At 43.1% G+C, this 20,254-nt stretch overlaps 1 protein-coding gene across 2 annotated transcripts; it reads right to left on the reverse strand.

The window, feature by feature from the left end:
* Positions 1 to 2,931: 2,931 nt before the first annotated feature.
* Positions 2,932 to 19,835, reverse strand: synpo (synaptopodin). Of its 2 annotated transcripts, none has more exons than XM_076739118.1 (4): positions 19,714 to 19,835; positions 14,593 to 15,948; positions 8,101 to 10,184; positions 2,932 to 6,133 (listed from the first exon to the last, which is right to left on the reverse strand). In XM_076739118.1, exons 2-4 carry the CDS (start codon positions 14,759 to 14,761, stop codon positions 4,928 to 4,930), a joined length of 3,459 nt encoding a protein of 1,152 aa, XP_076595233.1. In that variant the 5' UTR covers positions 14,762 to 15,948; positions 19,714 to 19,835; the 3' UTR covers positions 2,932 to 4,927. The 2 variants fall into 2 exon arrangements, with proteins under 2 accessions (XP_076595233.1, XP_076595234.1); XM_076739119.1 differs by having other exon boundaries at positions 19,584 to 19,740.
* Positions 19,836 to 20,254: the final 419 nt, after the last annotated feature.

Genomic DNA, 20,254 nt, shown 5'->3' on the forward strand with positions numbered 1-20,254 from the left:
ACGAGCGGCCTCTTGTGTTTCAAGGAAGGGTTTCACTTCACTGGGTGGGCCAAAGCGAGAAAAAGCAAAAATATCCTCATGATACTGACCTAAACTGAGCGCGGGGAAGGTCAGTGCCATAATTCAGGTGAATGGATGCACAGGTGCAGCAGCATTGACGGCCAAGGCTTATAATTTACAGGACAGGAAAAAACGAGAATTTTACATACTTGCATTGTTCTTCATCTTTCAATCCATAGCAAATGGGTTATATATGACAATATGCTATCATAAAGCATATTCTTTATCTTATGGTGTAATTTATATTTGGCAACTCAAATCTAAATGAAAAAATAAAAGTGGAAGGGAAACTGCTCAGCTTATGAAAACTGGCTCCCAAACCTACCACACTGCTGACTGCATGCCACCTTATATGCAGTTATCCTTTCACATTCTCCACTGGAATTATATGTGTGATATGAATTAAACGTGTGATATCTAACACAGAGATATCACCTTTTTTTTCTCAAGCAAGCAGCTGTGCCAGAATCTCATGGGTTGTACTTATGGGATGTAGCAAGTGAGCATCCAGGTTAGTAGGAGTCTGTGCACTGCTCAGCATGCTGCGTCTGAAAATGAAAGATTACTGTGGCATTTATGGCTCGACGCTGACACCAGGGGAGCGTTGGCCTGTTTCACTGCACACACTTTGACTTGTCATTGCAGGAAAAGCAGGTTAAGTAATAACATTAAGGCCTGCCCTATTACAATGACAGTGAGTGAACATGCACAGTAGCAGGGAATCACTAAATACATTCATCATTCACTTTATTAATTACACTTGTGCCTTTCCTACCATGACATGTTAGAATGTCGGCAGTGAAAAATGTCTGAGGAACGACATTCATTCTTTCTTTCACGGGATAACAAACTGAAATTCTTTGTCATTTCTACAGTTTTTTGTTTCCCCATAGCTTTTTCAGTCAGGAGTAATTGCCTAATTTCAATACTGTGATACATTATTGAAAAGAAAATAGAGACCGCAAGAGAATACATGAACTCCTTATTTTGAGAAACAGTTGTGCGCACATAATCAGTTCAAAAAGTGCCGCTTCATTTGAACTTCTGTCTGCAGTCCTACAGATGGCAGTCTATGAGCCTGTGATGAATGTGGCTTTGGTTTTCTTTTCACCCTGAGGGGTTGCTGTTGGGGACATTTCAGTCCCCTAACTATCACCACAAATATGTAGTATGTTGCACTGACACAGAGAGGCATGATGCGAGACCAAATGTGGTGGCTGTTCCTGCACATATGTCAGTACTTTGGGTGATAAACAAGTTGCAAGCATATCAGATGGTGAGCAGCATTAGAAACAGGGGTAGTGGCAGAGATACATTTGCAGGGGCTGCATCGAAATAATGTATTAATACTAATGAATTATTATGTTTTAATAACTCAAATCCGAGCTGTTGTAGCTTTTTGTTAATATGACTTAAAACTGGCAATTCATAACATTCGATTCCAATCATCACAATACACTAAATCAATTACATACATTTTTAATGGAGATGCTGTTGAATTGCCTGAAAGGGTTACGCTAGGACCAATAGAAACACACTATGAAATGTATGAATCCTTGTTTAGGTGGCACTGTGCAGGATTGTTCTCCACACAGTTGATTTCTTTAATGAACAACAATCAAATTTTTGCAAAATGTTGATCTGGTTTTGCCACACTATGCAGCACTGACACTGTACTCTGTTTTAATTCTGCATGACTGCAGCTCAGCCTTTGAGTGAACTTCAATGTCTGAATCAGCTGTCTAAAAAACTATGTTAGCATCAGCGATGTGGCCCTGGATTGGTTCACTTCTTATCTGTCTCTGTTCGGCTTGGAGATGTCTCCTCCTCTTGTGTTCTTCTCTTTTGTGGAGTCTCCCAGGGGTCTATTCTGGGTCTTATGATACCCCTGGGGCAAATCATACCGTGACATACTAGTGATATTCATTGCTACGCGAATGATACGCAACTGTATGCCCCTATAAAGCCTGGTGCCCCTGATATTTCCTGTATTATGTCCCACATTGCTGAAATTAAGAAGTGGATGTCCAAAAATGTGCTGCAGTTGAATTACTCCAAGTCAGAAAAGATTAGAATTATACTTCCCCAGGACTAGCAGTATTAACAACCACCTGTTAGTCACTGGTCTGAGCTCCTTAACTTATCGTGTTTAAAAGGAACCCCGGTGTACTTTTGATGCTCAGGTATCTAAAGTAGTGCCGTCCCACTTTGCCCATCTGAGACATTTAACCAAGATCGGGTCATTCCCTTCCTCTGCAGATTTAGAAAAGGTTATCCGTGCTTTTATCTCCTCAAGACTTGACTATTGCATTGCACTTTATTCTGGTCTCAGTGGATGAAACATCCAAAGACTTCCACAAATGAAAAAAACGCCCTGTCAGGCTTTTAACACAATCTAAATGAGGCGACCACATCACACGATCCTTGCTGCCCTTCACTGGTTACCTGTCGGTTTTAGAATTGATTTTAAGAGTTCACTGCTCCTTTTTAAAGCCTTGAATGGTCCTGCCTATATCTGTGATCTGCTAACTCCCTATAAGCCTGATTGCTGCTTATGATCCTCAGGCAGGAGGCCCCTAATGGTTCCAAAATCTCAACCTGTCACTAAAGGTGACTGGACCTTTGCCGTCCAGCTAAACCTTTAAATCTCTTCTTAAAACTCACTTTTATCTTTTGGATTTTATCTTTTCATTTAATTTTTATTATGTATTTTTTTATTATAAAGCACTCTGGTAACTTTGTTTTGAAAGGTTGTATGTTTAAATTAAGTAATTGTTGACTACTCCAGCTTACATTATTGTCTGTTACACCACATTCTCAGTTCAGGCTGTTATGAAGTATAATAATAAAACAAATGACAAACTATACATCGCTGTGTCATCGCTTTTTATTTTGCATTCATTTTCAGACATCATACAGTTATGAAACGAGAGAAAAGCTATATTGAAAAAATGCAGTCTCACAATGACAGATCCCCGCAAGCCCAGAATTGCAAAGACTATGTTCTGTGTTTGAGGATGTCAGCAGTGTTTAGTTTGTCCAGAGGTGACCCAGGTTGAAACCAATCCATGACAGTGATAGGCTTAATCCTGCTGAAGGGGCCAGGTCACCATGTAGCAGGTGTCCCTGCCACTCACACAGAGCCAAGACACACAGAAATTAATATTTAGAAATGTGCTGATGCTTTTGGCCTGCATGTCAGGTTGTGAAAGAACAATCTGTTGTTTGTGCTGGTACAGGACTGGGAAAGATGGGAAAGGTGTAAAATGGCTTTCAGGGACCCAACACTTGAACCAGAAAGCCAGTTGTGGTTTAAAGGCAGCAGTTAGGTTTACAGCTAAATGCAGCCGTCAAGTCAACGCGTTAAACTGTGCAGGAATATTCTCATTTTTACAGTAGGGCAAATCAAGTTTCAGACAAGGCCAACTCAGCTGTTGAAATGGAATGAACGGAAGTGCAAATCAAGTACAAAAAGGAACTTAAGAAGTTAAAGAGAATCTACATTAGAGTTATGTATGTATTTAAAATACAATCCATTCCTCTGATCCTTTTCTCACAAACACTTTCACAATATACAACATTCATCTCTCCTTTTTTTCTCCATGAAAGTTGAACAACATTTCGTTGTACCTTCTCTGCTTCGCATTTTCTTCTGAACCTCTTCCAAACAGGCACTTTGTACAACAAGTACAGGCACAAAATACGTTAATCTGTGCCTCATGAAAGACATTACTGATACAAAACAGAAAGACTGTTTGTGGTCAGTAAAGGCGACAACACGTACATATATCAATTTGAACATGAACATTACAATCAATGTGCCATTAAATTTGCGCTGCTAATATTTGTCCATCAAATTGTTCATCATCAATCATTAAATGTTTTGAAATCTTTGAAACTTTTTTTTTTCCTGAAACATGGACAGTGATTGAACAGGTGCGTCAATGCCCCATCAAACCTCCACATAACTCTTCACACTCAACACTCCCTTTTTTTGCTGTTCTCTGTCAATCTGTCTGTAAAGGTTACATTCATTTTAGCAAATGCAGTACATAAAGCAACATATATACACTGTGATTATTGCACCGTGATAATTATGCATATGATTTATTCTCCATTGATTAAAATGCACAATAAACTGTGGTGAATACTTTGACCATGTATGATACTGTGAATAGCATGTATCCCAACTACCACTGTGTTTTTGTCATGGAAAAATGAGGGAAACTCACTTTACCCAGTATTATCTAAATCACTATTTACTGCATAGTTAAATTTGAGGCTTTACTAATACAGTACAGTGAGAATTCCTTACCCGAAGTACTGTACAGTCCAATGAGCTATATATTCACATGTTACTCATTCCATGTATCCCTTCTATGCCTTAAATTGTTTAAGTCTCTTCCCATTTTGACTTGCGTCAGACCAGAAAACATAATGACGATTCATTAATAACAATTAAAACTGATACCTTTTCACTTAAATGCTACTTAAACTTGAGCAGTGGCTGCGAAGGTAGTATGTTTGGTGTGAGGGTGCAAAAAGTATAACATAACATTGAAGTGAATTCAAATATCTTTGGTTATTTTGAGTTTTTTGCACTTTTTGGTATGTAAGAAGCGTACATGCCACAGCAACTGCGTTATGTTAAAAAGCTTGTTGTTGTCAGTTCATACTATGCATGTGAGTCATATAAAACACTAATACTACCATGATACAACAGGATCGGTATTCAAAGTTAACGAAAGGTAACTTATCTAATCTTGATCTGATGAAGTGCCATCAGACACTCTTTTACTGGTTGATCCAATGCCACAAAAGTCTATGAAAACTGAAGTAATGCTCTGATTACCATCCAGTAACACCCTCACAGGTCAGTGGAGATGGTGCTTCTTTTTACCCTCAGGCTACCGCCCCAGCCGCGGGGACAAGTGTTGTAGGAGTGCAGGCCAGGCGATCGGAGGCCTGAGTCTTCAGACTCAACAGAGGCATCAGAGTCGGTGAGAGAGCGAGTGTTGTAGAGCCTCACAGGGGAGCAGATCCTCTGTGTTGGAGTGGGAGGAGGGCTAGTGAAGGTAGGAGACTGTGTCCCCAATGCCCGTGACTGGAAAGGGCTGATGGGTGGTTTGTGGCAGTCGTAGCCATGGTGGGAATTCCCCAGAGGTGAGATGGGGAGGTTGTGACCACTCAATGCTCCAGGGGAGGGGCTGTTTTTACGTTTGGCTGCGTTGATGATGTTCTTGGCCAGGAGGCGATGGTTGGCTTTAGAGTCTACATTATTAACGATGGGGGACATGCAGCGACTGTCTTTGGGTAGGGGAACAGGAGAGGTGGCAGAGGATGTGTACAGAGGCTTTGTGGTAGAAAAGGATGAACTGGTCGGAGAGAGTGCAGGAGACTGGGAACGTGAACCCCAAGGAGGGGAGACTGGAGATGTGACTGTAGATGTTTGGGTTGGTCTGGGTGTGGAGACGACAGAGGAAGTATGCTGGCTTACCATTGGAGACTGGCATCTTGATCCCCAAGAAGGAGAGCGTGGGGATGTGACTGTGGAGGTTTGGGAAGGTCTGGATGTGTACACAGAGGTGACAGTGGAAGACTGGGTATGCTGGTTTACTAATGGAGACTTGCATCTTGAGCCCCAAGGAGGGGAAACAGGAGAAGTAGTCGTAGAAGTTTGGGGGGGTCTGAAACCAGGAATGGAGGCAATGCTGGAGGACTGGGGATTCTGGCTTATCATTGGGGACTGACATCTTGAACCCCAAGGCGAACGTGGAGAGGTGGCTGTAGATGTTTGAGAAGGTCTGGATGTTGTTTTGGAGAAAGGAGTGCAGGAAAACTGGATATTCTGACTAGCCACAGGGGATTGGCATCTTGTTCCCCTGGGAGAGGACACAGGAGAAGTAACTGAGCGGTTAGAGACGGTGGTGGAGGGGCGATTAGTTTGAAGGCCAGGAGTCCAAGTCCCAGTGGTGGGGCCCTCTGGGCTGCTGAAACGTCTGATGAGGCTTGGTGTCCTGTTTGGCGGGGGTGTCTCACTGGAGGTTTCAACTGGGGAGGAGTCCTTAGGTGTCTGTTGGACCATGACAAATAATGTTTTTTAGACTCTTGGAAACATACACACAAAAAATACACTTGAAAAGTAACGTCTTGTAGTGAAATGCTTGTGCAACTGTGGAATGAATTAATGTCTTTATTATCTAAATTATTAGTTTGATTTGACCATGACACAGAAGTCCAATATTTTACTATGAAACTTGACCAAAACCCTGTTCAGTTAACCCTAACCCTAATTATGCTGACTGAATTTGTTTTGATAAAATAGCGTTTATGTGTTCAGTCTGACCCAAAGTAGCATTCAGGTGATCTGTGTGTATTCCCTTCTGTGTGTGTTTCCTCAATAAGCCTGGCCACGAGCACACATAGGCCCGGTCTTTAGTGTCTCTCTCAGGTTACTGTCATCTGGCCTTCTGGAGGTAGTTAACCTTTACAGGGATATGAAGTTACTCAACTGCAGCAAGAGTAACATACCATCTTATGCACATACTAATTAATTTCCACTCATGATAATAATATGAAGAGTGTCTTAGTGTTATACTCTTGATTGAACTGCTAGGATCAGTATCCTGAGAAGTTGTGGTCTTTTAAGGTTAATGTTACTGGTCACGTTTCCAAAGTTCAGGGCATCTGTGAAAGACACAAGTCCCAGGTCGAGGGTCATTCCATTTGTCTGAATGTCTGAGCCTGTCAAGACCAATAACCAAGGGACAGGTCTTAGCACGGACACACATAACTCAAAGTGTCTTATGTCTAAAGTATAAAATATCTTGCAATAGAAAGCTATTATAATTACATCTGGACTTTATATATCACATACTATGTTCCAAAATAGATCTGTCTCCTGTGGCAAATTATCTGTGTACTTAACAGAGGCAAGCCTTTGCAAGATAGGCAGGAAAGTGAAATAACAAACACTTAACAGTGAAATTAATGGTTGAAAGGAGCCAGGAAAAGAGAAAAGGGAAAAAAGAGGTCACAGCAGAGTGTTAGCATAAAGGTTTAATTAGAGAAGGAAAGCTTCACTTTAACACAAAAAAACAATCATAACAGACAGGATAACAGCAGAAGACAGCAGTGAATCAAGGTTTATGACATAAAGCATGCATAAACCCTGCGGTCTAAAACAACAGTGATTGATGATGTTCTGTGAAAAAAGTCTTCTGGAATTACTGCTTTAAGTCGTAAAAACAATATATATGTAGGTCCATGATCCAAATTAGTATGCAGCCTGCAGATTTGAAACATCAAAGAATCTAAGAACATGCTGTATATTTAGGTAGAAAATGCTGGAAAGCAGAGTAAATTACCCTAAAGACATAAAGACATAAAAGGAGTTCTCTTGCTCTCGTCAGTGAGTGGCATTAAATTGCAAATCATAGATCATAAAGCAGATGCCAGACCATCTGTTAAAGTGCTCTGTGAAGCAGCAACACCCCGGTGCCCACAGAATTGGGAGACAAAGTGGAAAAAGAGTGAGGCTGTTTCTCATCATATTTTAAAACGCCCTGAAAATTGAAGTTTTTTAGTGCTGACGTGCTTCGCGGCTTTTGGTATGGAACTTATCTAATTACGCTGAGGCATATTTTTATTTTAATTGACAATAATTACAGCTGTTTGAGCGTTTGCTCCTATGCAAAAAAATACAATTATATATTCACTGAACAATTATGATGTATTCACTTAGAGTCAGTTAGAGAAAGACAAGGCCTGGCTGTAACTGCGGTTATTATAGTGTTTCTTTAATTGTTTTCTTATATATGTGAAGATTAAAGCATTTCACTCATAAAAAGATTCCACTCTCTTATATACCTACAAAGCAAGAGATAGTATTAGAAAAAGGCACAAGGTGAACAGAGAAAGTGCAGTAAAGCGTAAATATTAGCCCTACTAAAATCAGTTTTGCCAGTTTTGTGTCTCTATGAAAGACCCCCCCTGATGTAAACAGATTTTCTAAAAATGGTACAGAGAGGGTCTCCACACCTGTGCTGTAATCCCTGCCTTTTTGGCAGAAAACGTTGGCCTCGGTGTCTGGACCCCTGACCGAGGAGAGGACACTCGTTCTGGAGAAAAGGCAGACATAGGAGAACTGATTCTAGGCTGCCGAGACGCTGGATTTGATGGATATTCTGCTCCTCCTTTTGTGGGGCTGAGTGGCAGCTGTGGAGACATACACTGCGTACTGAAGTGAGAGGGAGGGTTATTAGGTAAGGAAGTCTGTCTAGAGAAAGACTGGGTAGGCATCAGGTTCTTGGACTGTGGTGCTCCTCTGGGTAGAGTACTAAGTGGGTCTTTGGCAGGGTTAAGGATGAAGAGGGACGAGTTAAGTTGGTAAGGCCGATGCCTGGACAAGTCCATCTCTATCTTGGAGCAACCATTCTCTAATGGAGGCGGCTCTGGAACTGGCTCTGGTGCTGGAGCTTTTTGCCTTGGTTTTTGCTTGACTGCTTGTTGGGCCTTAAGGTTTTGTGAAAGCTGAGCGCTCATGTCAGAGCTTTTAGCAATGGCCTTGACCCTGCCAGGCATATTTGATGGGTACACCCAAGATGGAGGCAGAGACATTGTGGGAGAAGGAGACCTAATTTGTCCTGCATTTTGCTTCTCAACAACGTATTTCTCCATCCTTGACTGACGCTTGGCAAACAGCTCAGCCCCCTTTCCTGATACATTGGTGAGGGTCTGCTCTGGCCTGTGCTCTGCCCTCGGTCGGGTCCTTGAGCTCTTGAGGCAGGAAGCCCACTCTGGAGCTCTTGTATCCTCGTCCCTGTCCTCTTCTTTGGCGAGGAAGTTGGAGGCCTCTGCACCCAGCACCAGCAACTCTTCCTCGGATGCTGGCTCAGGCACAGATCTATGTCCATGTTTCTTCCTCTCATCCACCCCCTGCACCAGAGAGAGCAGCTCAGGGTTCGGCGCTACCACTGGCTTCTCTTTGAACGTGAACATTGACTTCTTATTTGCCCTTCTAGCTGCACCCTCCTCAAGTATTCCTGTTTTGATCTGTGTCATCTGCTTCCTCTCTCCAGCAGGCTGAGGAACAAAGGTGGATGGTTTTGGGGCTGTGGGAGGCCCATAATGGGGCATGAGTGGGTATTGGGATACTGAGGAAACAGGGAACTGGGATGGTGGAGGAGAGGTAGGGGATGTGACAGGAGACATCGGAGGTGGACTGGAGTAATAGGCCTGAGGGGGTTGGTTTGTAAAGGCTGGTAGAGGAGGTGTGGGATACGACGGAGGCGGAGGTGGAGGTGAGAACGCCACAGGTTGTGGAGCAGTGAAAGCAGGGAGAGGAGGAGTGGCGTATGAAGGAGGAGGGGGAATGTCCATGATAGGGCTGACTGCCTCTGGAGACTGCACTGTCAACGGCGAGAAAAAGGGCCTGGCAGTTCGATTGATGATGGTGTTTGTCTGCTTGGCTGTGGGCACAGACACCCTCTCAGGTCCAGAGGTACTGTGGCAGCCATTCAGAAGCTTTCCAGGGGGATCTGGCACTGTGTGACCCCCATTTATCTCTGCTTCCCCTTCAGCATGTCCAATCAGAACTGGATCAGTATCATTACGTCCAGGGGGAATCTCATCCTTGACTTTGTCCTCAAGCTCCTCGTGGATTTTATCTCTTGACTCTTCCTCATCCTCCTGCTCTTCCTTGACAGGGAGGAAATGTCTCTCTTGGATTACACAGTCCTCCATGTCCTCGTCCTTGTGAAAATCCTTACCTGGGTCCTCCGTGATATCGCCTACTGAATGCACCCTCCCAGGTTGTGATGAGAGTGGCTTGGTAGTGCTATTTTTAAAGTTCAGGTCTCTATCCTTTTCCTCACTGCTCCTCTCTGCCCATGTTAGTTTGTTAAATGAGGGGTCAGTTTTCACATTCCCAGCTCTGTCCTCCTCTGACCCCTCTCCACAGCTTTCAAGTGTGAAGGCGTTGACCCTCTGTTTGCGCCGGTTGAAGAGCTGCACGCCTCTGGAGCTGGAGTTGGAGGGGATGGTGAGCTGAGCGGCAATGATCTGACTCCTGACACGAGCCTCCTTTAGCTCCTTCTCTGATAAACTGGCACTTCTGGTGAGATCTGGAGTGAAAGACACAGGGAGAGAAAATGGATAGCCTGATTAATAAAAGGAACAGGACTTTGGCTTTTTTCAGATGTTTTATTAATGATAAAAGGGACCCAAACTTTGGAAGACTTAGCAATGCGCTACATCTACTGTTCAAACAAAGACAACTCCCTCAACATCTAATTAAAGCTCACCACACTGCTTTCATGTACAAATAAAGGGAACCGGCAAGGACAGATTTTTAACAATATTCTCTTTAAAACCCACATAATTGTTTCTGCACCATATGGTTTTCATTGTTCTTTGCACTGCTTTTTATTTCAACCAATCTAGCGAGAAAAATATGGCTTTGTGGACACTTGACTCAGCATGTCGGAGCTGCAGACAAAGAACTAACAGACATAGGCGGAGGAACATTTCAAATAAACATTTTAATAAGAAAGACATAAAAGCTGGTGACTAAAGTTAATAAAAAGGTCTAGGTCAATGTCGTCTACAGAGCCGAAAGACATGGCTGTCAATCAGGCCTGTTGCAGTTCGTTGATGACCTTGAAATCATGAGATAAGACATGTCTATGTTAAAATTACAGCCTGTTTTCTGAGCTTAAGAGCTCCATTCCAGGCAGTGGAGCTATTTCCTCTGCCATCTGCAGTCGTCCCTCCCTGAGCATTCCTCCACCGCTGAGAAAACTCCCTGCCTGAGCTTCCAACATGCCTTTGGTTTCTCTCTGTACTTAATTTGTGCAATACTGCAGCCTGAACCCTTAATAGACCATTTTTACAATCTATGGCTTACAAAAATGATATCTTTTGAGTGCAGTCTAATCAAGTGTTCCCATCTTAAATATAGTTACTACATCATGATTCAAAGTTCATGAGAGGAAAATCAAAGCTGCATCTTTTCTTCTTCTTCTTTTTTTTTTAACAGAAGAAAAACTTTAAGTCATAGATTCTATGATGGACATTTTAGAGCAGAATAACTCGTTGTGGTGACACATCTGGCAGATTATTCATCTATTTCATGTAACTCTGACTGGCAGAAGATATTTAACATCCCTCCAGGACGTTTCTCAGACAGCTGGCGCAGCTCTGACTCTTTCTTCGTTTAATAAGGTGATGGATACAGGCAGCTACATTATTTGATGTAATCATGTGCCAATCATAATAATTATGCGTAAATCAATCACTTCTAAAGCTTTCCTGTAGAGCTCATTCTGCATGCAGTTTTTCCTGGCACAGACTATAAAGCTAACATGACCATTCCCCCAGTAAAAGGAATAATATCCATCTGCCATTGATTTTACAGACTTAAAGTCTACCCTCACAGTAATTGAATTAACTCTTTGTAGGGTACCCTTGAGTTCTCTTAACATAAACCCATTTAAAGTTCAAGAGCATATGTTTATTATCTAATTTGTATCTTATTATTCTAATATATAAAAGTGGACAACAGGTCCCATTTGGATTCTAAACGATGGCAGCCCATTTACATGCACAAAATTATATCCTGTGATGGTGGTTGTGTCTGCAAGGAAATACATCAACGTCGGCATAAACTATGGGAAATCAATCAACCTGACACTGACAGAGAAAAGACGGGACGGGACACTATAAGAAGTGGATATTACCCCACCTTACATATTTGTGACAACAAAATAACAAGGATGAAGGCATTATCACACACCACTTTAAACAAGCAATCCTCTCAGCACTATTGGCACGAGCATAAATCACCTTCCTTTATAGACTGCTGCAGAGAAATGAACCAACCTATCACACAGGTACTTACTGTATATTCAGTGCCTTTTATCAAGGTTGTCAATATCGGTGGGAATACCAGCACAGGTCCCAATGACATTTTCATTAGCTATTTAATTTTTAGAATAGAGGCGAGCTGAGTCTACCAGAGCCAGAGCAGTGAGGCTTGAAGTGAAGTGTCCTCACTGTAAACAAGTGGGAGCAGCTTATCAAGTAACACGCAGGTGCAAATCCCAGCAGTGATTAATATCATGACCAAAAGAGTGAGCATCTCTGTGGAAACAAGTGATCCTCATTGAAATGTGAACACCTCTTTTGGATTTTTCCATTTCTCTCTGGTGGATTTGATAGCAAAGTGCAGATAAGTTTGGTTATTATCTGATTAAATGACTCCAACCACTTAGTCATGGCTTTCCCATAAAAAAAACAGGTTAATCAGCAACCAATACACGGAAATAAATACGACTTAAAGAAAGTTACAGATCTCATAAAGAAGTGATAACGAGGCTCAAAAGTTCAAAGGACTTTCTGAAGATATAACTGACAGTTTCTGGACGGTAGTCCATGTCGTCAGTCACAAAAACATCACACTGCCACTAACAAGTCGTATTTCTTCACAAAACATTCAAGCGCAAGTTCTTCCTCAGTTTTCATTCAAGGCTGTTAAATATCCTCATGATTCACGAGTTAACTCAAAGTTTCTTCTGTCTCGCTGGACCCACTTTAGAGCCCGATCCCTTACCTTTCTCACGTCAAAACCAGAGCTCCGCCGTTTTGTAGCACTTCCACAAGAGTTTTCAATTTAACTGCGTCTTTCAGCTTCACACCCCCTTTCTGTAGCGAGACACGGGATCGGATTTCTTCCTCTCCGCAGTCCAGCGCGCAGACCGGCAGACAGGGAGGGAGGGTGGGAGGGGGTCTGGAGCGAGAGAGGCTGAATGACAGACAGCACAGCCTCCGGCCCGGTTTCACTTTTTCTAATCTGCTCCTCAGGGTTTCCACTAATTATAAAAGCGGAGTCATGCGTGTGAGAGGAGAGCTCGGGGCTTCTGTTGTGAAAGTATTGATGTTTAAGCAGTTGCGCACGGGCAGCACTTTGTTTTGACAGTTCTAGAGAGGTGTCCAATCAATGGCAAGTATCGAGCGGCTTATCTCTGTCTAATGTCCTGTGATGGTAGGGAAGTGTCTGAACCTTGTTGCAGTCTTTGAAGTGGAAAGGGAGACAAGAGATAGTCCAGATTATGTGTGCATGGTTGAGACCACTAAGACTCAGAGATCCAGTACCTGACCTCAGCTGCCCTCCACATCTATCTGGATATCACTGTAAGTGTGAGCGTTTATTGTGCTTGCTCCCCAACCAAGTGTCTGCCCTCTCTGAACCCTTTGGGCCCTAAACCCCAACCTGCAAGGGCAGGAAAGGAATTTCCTGTCCTGCGGCAGAGACAAAACTCAGCCCTCAGCAATGATGCAAAAGCCTCCACATCCCATTGCCCCCTCCTCTTCCTAGCTCTAACTTTCTCTACCTCATCCCCTCATCCCTGCGTGGGTGAGAGCAGACAGCAAACTCCCCCACAGCGGGAGGATTTAAGTCAGGGGGGCCTACGCTGCATTTGTGTATCAAAGGTCAGATTACCCTGTCGGATGTTATCTTTCTCCGGGCGATGGCTGTGGGGTGAGCGGGATGACAGCACCGGCCTCGTGGGTGATGTGTGAAGCGGTATGGAAAGACAAGGATTAACAGAGGTCCTGGGATCGTACCGGGCTCAATGTGACCTAAACTCTCAGTGGATCCCATGGGGGAAATAAAAGACCAGCTCAGAGGTGGAAACCAAGCCCCGCTGTTCATATTGTTATGTTTGTGTATTATGAAAGGTCTGCAAAGGTGTAGTCAGCTATTAACGGTGTTTTGTGCTGTTTTTGGTGATCTTTGCTCCGTTTGAGGAAACCAATCAGTGAGTAATGGGTGATGGGAGCAGTGTTTGAGCTACAGAGGCTATAGATTTATATCTGGGACAGTTATCTGATGGCCATGACCTCTCTGTTGTGCTTCCTCACAGCACAATGCCTTTTCACTCTCTTTGAATACTGCATCTCACAGGCTTGTCACCAGCCAGAGGTAATTATCTTTCCAGTTGAATATTCTTTCAGTGTTTTTCCATATTGCCATTTAACAACCTAATGTTTTGCTGCTGGGACAGAGTGTGAACTCCTCTTTTTCATACGTTGACGGCTGTAAAAGTGTAAAGAAAGGTCTAAAGTTTCCAAACAGCTTTAGCCATTAGCAATTATTGTTAGTGGCTGTGTTGTATTTTAAGGCTGCCGTTAGCAGTGATCCATGATTGCATTTCCATTGCTGCTGGGGCAGCCTGTATTTTTATGGCATGGAAACAGATGTTTCATGGAGAACCTCACTGTGTCAAGTTGCGCTGAAGAGGCAGGGCTGCCTGTTTTCTCTATTTGCTGTCGACTCCTCTCAGTTATAGGTTTTCTGATATGATAATATACTGCAGTTCAAGCCATCCTGTAGCATTAAGGCAGCAATGCAAACAAACCACTGGAAATGTACGGCTACATGTCTGTGTTATGAAGTATAATAGTACACTTTCTTGCTGCAGCTTTGGCTCCCAAAAAAGGGCAGAAAACGCCAGATAAACAAACACTTACTTGTTTTCGGGCTCATCTGTTCTTTGTTGAATCCTGCTTTCTCCCATGATGCTTTGCACTCTGTCCCAGGAGTGTGCATGTTTTGCGTTGCCTGGAGAGGTTTTCTCAATCCTCCTGGACTCCAGCTCACCCCTCTCCTGATAGACATATGTCCCTTCTCCATCTCCATCGCTACCCACGGATAAGTGCCTCTGTTGCAGCAGAAACAAAAGCCCTCGGCAGGGGGATACGTGAGTGTTTCGTTCCAGTCAGCTCAATCTTCTCTCCTGATAAGATGAAACTGTCGGTCCAGTTGGAAGATGGAAAGTTTAGTCCTTACTGGCAGGCGGTGAATACTTTAAGAAATACAAGAAAACACACAAAAAGGGAAAAGGAAAGGAGTAGCTCAGCTTTCCAGGTTGCTGCTTCCGGTCATGGCTCCCCTTCCAGCAATAATCCTTCCAAATGTTGTCCTGTAGTCGGAGGAAATTTGACGGAAGAAGTGTGTTCTTACTTTGGTCTTCATGAAGTATTATTCTCTATCTAACAGGACCTCCCAGGAGGGTCAGCTCCAATGCGCCTTGGATACGTTCCCGTGGACAAATGCCACGAAAATTGCACAAGTTTGTTGTGCTCTCTTAAAAATCTGGCAACGAGGGATGAGAAACAGTCCAGTCTTCTCTATTTGCATGTCTCTAATACTCCTTTTTTTCTTTCCCAGACGTTGGTCTTCCTCCTCTGCTATTTTGGTCACCAAAGCATGCTTTTCGTCTGCATCCCAATCTCCAGCTCGCAGATTATTTTTCTTTGGGAGAAAAGGATCTGCCCTTTATCTTGGAGATCATAACTCTACAGTGACGTGAAAGGGAACTGTGTATATGGCAGCTTCCTGCTGTTAGGTGCATGTGAGGAATAACATTTCACTCTGGAAAGGTCATTCCAGAGGCTGGTTTGCATTCAGAGCTCCAATGTATTCAGTTAAAGTTGTTTTATTCTGGTGTCCTGTCTTATTTCTCATACATTAAAGCCAGTTATACCCTCTGAAGTTTCTTTATTTTGTTTATTCACAAAGCCATAACTGAAAAAGAAAGGTCTTATTTCTTCTGGTGGTAGTTGTGATTAATACTTAAATGCATCAAAAATTGGCTATGAATGCTGTAATTCTGCACTCAGAACCTCTACCATCCAGATTTTCAGCTTGTTTGTTTTGCTCCGTGTAGAAAACATTTGATGTCTGTGTTCTGATTGTTCAGCCCGTCTGTAACTGTTTTAGTTTGGTGGACCAAGCTTAAGCTGTAGATAAGGATTGCTCGGTGGATGAAAGGTCACTGTGCTGTATCTACTTCCTCTTCGTGTCCATTTTCTGTCCAGAACCACCTGCAAAAAAAGAAAAATATGCAGGTTAGAAACTAGTTATGCAAAACCATTTCAATCAAACTTTTGCTCAAATATGTTATTTAAATGTGATATTTGCGAAGACAAAACCTGGATGTTACATCTACCCACAACTTTGGCAAACCACAGCTTTGGCAAACAGCTGGTACAAGAATCCTACTTGATTTTCCATCATCGCCCTTTGTGTAATGGCATGAGTTTCAACCCACTGCTTTGTGCAGGATTTAAAGTACTATGCGTGATGGTTTTCAAGAAAGCAGTCCAAAAGACCTGACCTCTGTGCAGACAGGGAGTCTGCAGATTTTACAAATTGGAATGGGTTTTTAAGAAAGTGGCTTGAGGAACATTTTAATGTAGTCTGCTTGGCTCATCCAATGCTTTTAATTAACATTGGTTTACTTCCAAAAAACATAAATCTCAACCTTCATTTTTGAGACAATGAAAGTCCAATTCTCTATCTCCAAAGATGAGGATCTGCCCTCACCCTTTGAACTCAGTCAGGATAAAAGGGTGGAAAAGGAAACGAGGAGACGCCTTTATAAGTCTGAACGTGATAAACTCAGTGTTGTCTCCAAAGACGAAGGGAAGATCACATTTCATTAAGGCTTTAAGGTCGGAAATCCCTATTTAAAACCTGCCAAAAAATTAGCTTTATCTCTGCCTCAGGGTCTGTGCTATGATGAAGAACACTGAGAAAGTGAATGTGGATTTAAGACTTCCATACAGCATGAAGTAAAGACACAAACAAAGATTTGAATGTCCTACAGTGACATCTATCGCACCCCTCCTTCATATCCAATAAAGCATTTCATTAGATCAGCAGTGTCATGTTCCCTCTTCAAAGCTAATAAGACCCACTGGCAAAGTTTGTAATAATAAACCAGTGTTTTCATGTCCTTGTCCTTGATCAGACTTGCCTCTCCTTGAAGCCGATCACGGTTGCATTTGTTTTTGCTCGGGGGTCACCACTGTAACGCTCAGGAGTGGGAGGGCTGGGCAGACAACTACATACATAGTCATTATTTTGGAAATGCCTTTTCAGTGATTCCTCAGCAGCCATGGTAATATTCATCTTTCCCGAAGGTGTGCAAGCACCGTAAACTTGTTTGCAGCCCTTGAAGACTGGGTTTCATGGAGACGCTCTCCGACATGACAGCTGAGTCATGACGGTCTGTAGGAGGAGTGCTCATTGGCCCCTGAACACAATCAACCCAAACAAAACACTGCCCCTCCTGCCTGCAGAAAAGCAACACAAATCCTCCACAATTTAGCTTACTGGCGTGATCGTGTCAAGTGAGAAGAGATGAAGGCCAGTATTGTTTAGGCGCTCTGACAGCAGCTCTTTGATTTCCCCAGATGCGTTTGCATCAATCTGGAGCTCATTTGGAGACTGACATTGTCTTTTTAGATTAGTACCTCTGCTCGCAACATTTTCTTTATTCACAGTTATCTTGGTTCTCCAAGGTTTCATGTTTACTGAACACATGTTGAGGGCGTGTCCCAACACAGCTGTTTCCGATTGATTAAAATATGGTTTCATTACTGTCTTTGATCCAGTCTGCAAATATTTATTAACTGCCGGACAAAAAACAGATGTAGGACACTCAAGAGTGACATGAGCAGAGATGCAGACTTAACTCTGGCTCAGACGACAAAACACACACATATGGACTCTTGAACTCCTCGTCTGCCACAGTCTGTTTTTTTTTGTTTTTTTTTTGTTCCCTTTTCATTGGTCTCAGCTTGTTAATATACTGAGTGTTTTATTTCTTCCAAAGCAACTTGTAATATCAACCCCATTCCAACTGATCCTATCTACTTTCCATACCTAAGATCTGATGTCATCTCTCCTCCTTAACCCCCTCCACCCTCCAATTACCCTGAAGTTCAAAAGGTGCTTTATGGTGCCCACCTGTCCAGCTCAGCTCCCACCCCCACACTGTTTTCCTGTGCCACCCATTGACCTCCATGATTAGAGCCAAGCATATCATTTACAGTCTGGCCCGTAGGCCACTTTAGTGTGTAATCACAGAGTTCCTGTACATTGTCAACACATGATGGATTCATATGCGGACAGCAAATCTATCCCACAGTTCTCTGCAGCATGTCTCACATAGTGATGATGCACAAAAGAAATGTCTTTGGCAGCTAAACAAACTGTAATCATTCATTTGTCCCTCATGGCTGTTATCTTGTACATTTATTAGACACCTGCATCAATAACCAACTTGTAGAAAGCATGTCAGCCACCTAATAACTCATACACTGCATGCCTTTTTGCCTCAAGTCTGGCATCTGTACATCATCAGTTGCTTTGGGTGCACATGTGTTGAGGTATGTGAGATGTGTGGATGTCAGGTGAGCGTGCATTCCACCCACTGTACGACTTAAAAGCGTATCAGTTACCAGGCTTATAATGAGACACTGACTGGCAAGCCTTTCTGACTGAATGCCTCATGGGCAGAGCTGCCATGCTGCCTGCTATCTCTTGCCTTTTGCCTGGATCCTTCACAGTTTGGCAGGCAAAAATCATGCAGCTGTAAATGCAAAAGGCTTTAGCAGGGCCCTTTGCTCTCTTGCTCCCTCAGTCAGACAAAGAACCATTCAAAGGCTCTCGCAGCACTACGAAATAATTTTGGGTAGTGCTCCAAAAGTGGCATTCCTGGTTCATAATTCCCCAGAAGGCTGTGATAGTCAACATGCCTCGGCTTGTGCAGGCTGATGACTGACACCTAACACACTGCAAGGCACAGACTCCAATAAAAGATAGATGTCTGCTTCTCTTCTTCTTTTATTTCCCTTTTAGAAATCCTGCAAGTGCAATCATTAATCATGCAGAGAGGAAAACCTCATAATGAGGAGTCTGCTTCGTGTGCAGCCCATGTTACTCTCATAGTCACAGGTGGAGAACTTCAAGAGGCAAAGATAAATACTTGAAGTAGGTGTGTATGATCCGGTGCCAAGAGGGAGGAACCTTCTAAAACAATCAGAGTCATAATCTGAAAACTGTTAGACATCAAAGGGGGAAAGTACGAGCACTTTTAAAAATGTAAAATGTGTGCAGAAAATATCAATAGTGCAGGAATTATTTGTGGAATGGTATTGACTTTTAGCATTGTTGAGCTCTACACATTAAGACGTTTGACAAAACTTTCTGTCACAGCAAAATAAAGTCATTTGTGACTGCATGGTAGCGTACGGCTGAACAAAAGCTACATTTGCGCCCCTGTAAAGCAGTTAATGGGCCTCACCTGTTGCGTTAACAGGAAGCAATTACTTATACAGTATATGAAAGTCAATACAACTCTGGTCAGGTCTTTAATTGGATACACCTTCTAATGTTACACAGTGCAGTTCAAGTCTATAACCTGGCTACACAGCAGGCTCTACACAGTCAGGACAATAGGCTCAGATATCAGTCACTACAGTGCTAATGTAGCCAGCCACCCCCCCTCTGCACGCCTGCAGCCTGCACTGAGGGAAAAACAGCGGCCACAGATGTTTGTCATCTACTCAAACAAAGACTTTCAAAGTCTCCCTCCTCTTCTACTCAAGTTCCCTGCATTCCCCCTGCTCCCTCTCTCTCTCTTGCTCTCCAAACAAAGATAGTGTCTTACCCCGTAAAGATAAATATAATGGACTGCAAGTGACAAAGTCTGCAGCGACCACAGTTTCACAGCGACAGATAAAATTCCAAGATTCAGTACTCCTTCCTGTTTGGTGTGTTGGTTTAGTCATGCTGCTCACCTGTACTCCGGTGGGTCTGGCTGTGTGAGGCAGCGAGTGTGTGTACTGCCCCTTTTCAGTTCCTGCGACGGCACACACACCTCCCCCTTTTTACCTCTCCTCTCTCTCTCCCTCTCTCTCTCTCTCTCTCCCTCAATTGAAGCAGACGAAGGATGGGGGTGGGAGGGGGGGTCAGTTGGAACACAGAGGGCTCTTTGTCTGGGATCTTTTCATATGGTTTCCTTCAAGCTTGCATACTGAACACATTATGCTATAATATATTTTCATATTCAACACAGGGATGTTGAGGGACCAATGGGCCCCACTCTGCTCTCTTTTCCTGTCTTGACCCATTTTCCCGCCATGAACACCGGGCAGAGAAATCCAAATAAAGAGCGAAAGCTATGCACAAAAAATGTAGAGTAAGTTCCTGCTGGACCCTCAAAATGTGCTGATGCAGTCCCTGGCTGTTTTTGAATAATAAAATGTAAACACAGAAAGTAGTTTCCTCTCTAGACTCTAAATATCAAACATAAAAACGCTGCAGAGCTTTTCACCATGT

This window comes from Chaetodon auriga, chromosome 9 (assembly GCF_051107435.1).
Source record: "Chaetodon auriga isolate fChaAug3 chromosome 9, fChaAug3.hap1, whole genome shotgun sequence".
NCBI classification, from domain to species: domain Eukaryota; kingdom Metazoa; phylum Chordata; class Actinopteri; order Chaetodontiformes; family Chaetodontidae; genus Chaetodon; species Chaetodon auriga.

Bases quoted from the DNA above. Each gene is read 5' to 3' on its own strand.
- synpo (XM_076739118.1), bottom strand. From the start codon at position 14,761: ATGGAGATGGAGAAGGGACATATGTCTATCAGGAGAGGGGTGAGCTGG. The intron at 10,185-14,592 runs GTAAGTGTTTGT...CTTTCACTCCAG, and splicing joins ACAGATGAGCCCGAAAACAA to ATCTCACCAGAAGTGCCAGT. The intron at 6,134-8,100 runs GTGTGGAGACCC...ATGGTCCAACAG, and splicing joins AGGCAGGGATTACAGCACAG to ACACCTAAGGACTCCTCCCC.